Genomic DNA, 3,397 nt, shown 5'->3' with positions numbered 1-3,397 from the left:
TTAGTTTCCATGTATGTTATCACATCAGCATGCTCAGAAGGGAAAATGGCTTAAGATCAACTCTGATAATAGGTGAAAATCTTTCTTTAAGGCCACTTAGTTGATATTAATGAATTCTTTTTCCTTTAATATCTTTTGTAAATCTACTTGTTGTAGTCTGTTTTTTTCCTCATCCACTTTTCATTCTCCACATTCAGATAACCGTTCTCTGATGAGCAATGAGATAGGTATAAAGAGACCTACGACTTGCCTAAGGCTCCTCAACAACCATTAAGAAATCTAACTTAATTTTAGCAAACATTCCTGAACTGAATCTCTTTAGCCTTATATCTGCCTTTATATTTGCAAATAAGGCAAATCCTTTTTCTTTATCCTTCCTCCCATCTGGTTATCTATTGAGGACCACCCTTCACCAGACATTTGCATGATTGTGAATGATGGTACAAGACATTGATTCAGAAATGAATCTACTCATCAAGGGACAAAAATCTAGAAATTTCTGAATAATGACAAACTATATTTCTACTTCTCAACCTAATTGCTTTTTGACATCAAAATTAGAAGCTAGTTCTCTTCCCCTAGCCATGTGTAACTTTCTAATAGAAAATAACTTAAAGGCAAAATAACACGGTATCTCTATGGAACTAAGTGTTTCCAGAGCCAGAACTAGTGAACTTCCACAGGAGACATGGGTAATGGTTACATATAGTCATCAGATACTTGGGCATGGCCCTCTGACCCCCGAGACCTGTTCCTATCAGAATCTGGTGGTAATCTGGAGCCAGCCTCTGTTTTTGCCTCTCCAGTTCCATGGGGGAAAGGGAAGTTGGGCATAAAGCGCTTAAGAAACCGGAACTCACTATTGCTAGTGCCAGTGGCTGAGCACATCTCATAGGGACAAGGCTGTGATATGGGTCCACTGGCTCCTCCTTGTACCAGGTTGTTAGAGAAATTGCAGTCATCATAGAAATGCTCTTGAATTGTGAACTTTTCTCTGTGTTTAATCTTCTGGCAGATATGTATAATGAAGATCACTGTGACAGAGAGGAGAAAGAGAAAGGAAAGCACAGCCAGAGAAATGACTAAATATTTAGTGGATGGATTTACCCTTGTAGGATGCTTAAATGTATCCCGAAACTGCAGATAGGGCTCAGAAAAGCCATCTACCAGGAGAATGTTAAGTGAGGCAGTAGTAGAAAGAGCTGGTTGGCCATGATCCTGAACAAGAATGACCAGTTTCTGCATCATGGGGTCTCTCTCAGATACCTGCCGCAATGTACGGATTTCCCCATTTTGTTGCTGAACAGAGAATAACCCAAGGTCAGTGGCTTTAAATAAATGATATGAAAGCCAAGAATTCTGACCCGAGTCACCATCCACTGCCACCACCTTGGTCACCAGGTAGCCTGCCTCTGCAGACCTGGGCACCAGGTCATTGCAGGGCAAAGTGCCATTTTGCAGTGGGTACAAGATCATTGGACGGTTATCATTGTCATCCAGGACAACCACTCTGACAGTAACCTGGCTACTCAGTGACAGGAAGCCCCCATCAGTTGCCTTTACCACAAACTGAAAATCTTGAATGGCCTCATAATCCATCGTTCTCAGTGCATAGAGTTTCCCATTGTCTGAATTTATGGAGATGTAAGCAAAGACTGATAGATCTCCACTTTTTGGAGGCAACAGGGAATACATTACTTTGGCATTCTCACCCAAATCTAGATCCTCAGCAAGGACTTTGCCAATAAAAACTGCAGGACTGTTGTTTTCTCTAACAGTCAAGATGTAGGAATCTTCCTGAAATACTGGGGGGTTGTCATTAATGTCTGATATTAGCACCTCTATCACAGTCTCTGAGGACAGAGTGGGTGGTCCAGTATCCATGGCAACAAGGGTGATATTATAGCCAGAGACCTCCTCCCGATCCAAGCCTCTGTCAGTGACCAGTGAGTAGGAGTTCCGGAATGTAGGTTTGACTGCAAAGGGAAGGTCTTCTTTGAGGAAGCAGGTGATTTTTCCTCCCACTCGAATGTCCCGGTCTCGGACAGAGAAAAGGGCCACAACAGTCTGTAGTGGAGAGTCCTCAGGGAGAGGGCTGGACACAGAGGAGACTGTAACTTCAGGAGGATTGTCATTAACATCCACCACTTCCACCAGGACTTTGCTGTGGGCAGAGAGGCCTCCTCCATCGGTAGCTTGAATGTCAATGTCATATGTTTCAATTGCTTCAAAATCTAGGGGCCCTCTTAGTCGAACCTCTCCAGTTTCAGAGTTAATCTGAAATGTCTGGAGAATTACTTCTGGATTTTGAGCTAACGAGTAAGTTATCTCCTTGTTGGAGCCCTCGTCCAGGTCGGTGGCAGTCACCGTAGCCACCAGGGAACCGTTGGCGCTATTTTCCGGTACCTGAGCGCGGTACACCAGTCGAGAGAATTGGGGCACGTGATCATTGACGTCCAGAACCTCCACCCGGATGTGGGCGGTGCCAGATTTGGGTGGAGACCCTCCGTCCACAGCTGTAATTGTCATGTTGACTTCCGGCTGCTCTTCTCTGTCCAGGGGTTTATCCAGCACTAGTTCGGCGTACTTGGGCCCGTGGCTGCGGAAGCGGGTGTGCAGGTGGAAATACTCATTGGCACTTAGGGTGTAGTTTTGGAGACCGTTGAGGCCGACGTCCAGATCCTGGGCACTCTGCAGAGGAAAGCGTGAACCCAGGGGGGTGCTCTCCGGAATCCTTAACAGAGGCTCCTTGTTCAGGAAAACCGGGGCATTGTCATTGATATCAAATACCCTGACCTCCACGCGAAAGGACTGCAGTGGCTCCACCAGGACTACTTCAAAGTGCAGAACGCATGGGTCAGCTTTGCCACAGAGTGACTCCCGATCCAGTTTCTCCTTCACGAACAGATCCCCTGTCTTGCGGTGGAGCCGGAAATGCAGTTTATTGCCCTCGGAAACAAGCCGCGCCCCACGCGCAGCCAGCTTCCCTACCTCGAGCCCCAGGTCCTTAGCCACATTAGCTACAAAGGAACCGCTCTCCATCTCCTCTGCCACCGAATAGCGAATGGTTGCCGCACCCCCCACAGATAAGCACAGAAAAATGAGAAGAGTTCCCACTTGCCTGCTTTGCAGGAGTTTTCTGCATGCAGTCGCCATTCTTTCTCACAAGCGCACTCTCAGCAGCAGCCGCCACCTGTTGCGGGTACACTTTAAACTCCTCTGCCAACAGGTTCCGGCAACAGCTGCCCTTGGCTTTGTTAGCCTCTAACCGCAGCGCCTCCAAAGGCTAACCGAGCCGGGTGAGCTGTTTTGAACTTGGAAGAAAAATTACATTGAGCAACTCAATTCCCCAGTCCCCAGCCTATCGAATGTATTAATAGATATGTTCTCATTCTGG

General features: G+C 46.6%; 1 protein-coding gene across 1 annotated transcript; it reads right to left on the bottom strand.

Moving 5' to 3' along the window:
• Window positions 1-699: 699 nt before the first annotated feature.
• Window positions 700-3,156, bottom strand: PCDHB1 (protocadherin beta 1). Its single transcript, XM_065935537.1, has one exon. It carries the CDS (start codon window positions 3,154-3,156, stop codon window positions 700-702), a length of 2,457 nt encoding a protein of 818 aa, XP_065791609.1.
• Between the last annotated feature and the right edge of the window lie 241 nt (window positions 3,157-3,397).

The sequence above is a fragment of the Muntiacus reevesi genome, chromosome 1 (genome assembly GCF_963930625.1).
Source record: "Muntiacus reevesi chromosome 1, mMunRee1.1, whole genome shotgun sequence".
Lineage (NCBI taxonomy): Eukaryota > Metazoa > Chordata > Mammalia > Artiodactyla > Cervidae > Muntiacus > Muntiacus reevesi.
The sequence above is the reverse complement of the archived record's forward strand: the minus strand, read 5'-3'. Positions and strand labels throughout refer to the sequence as shown.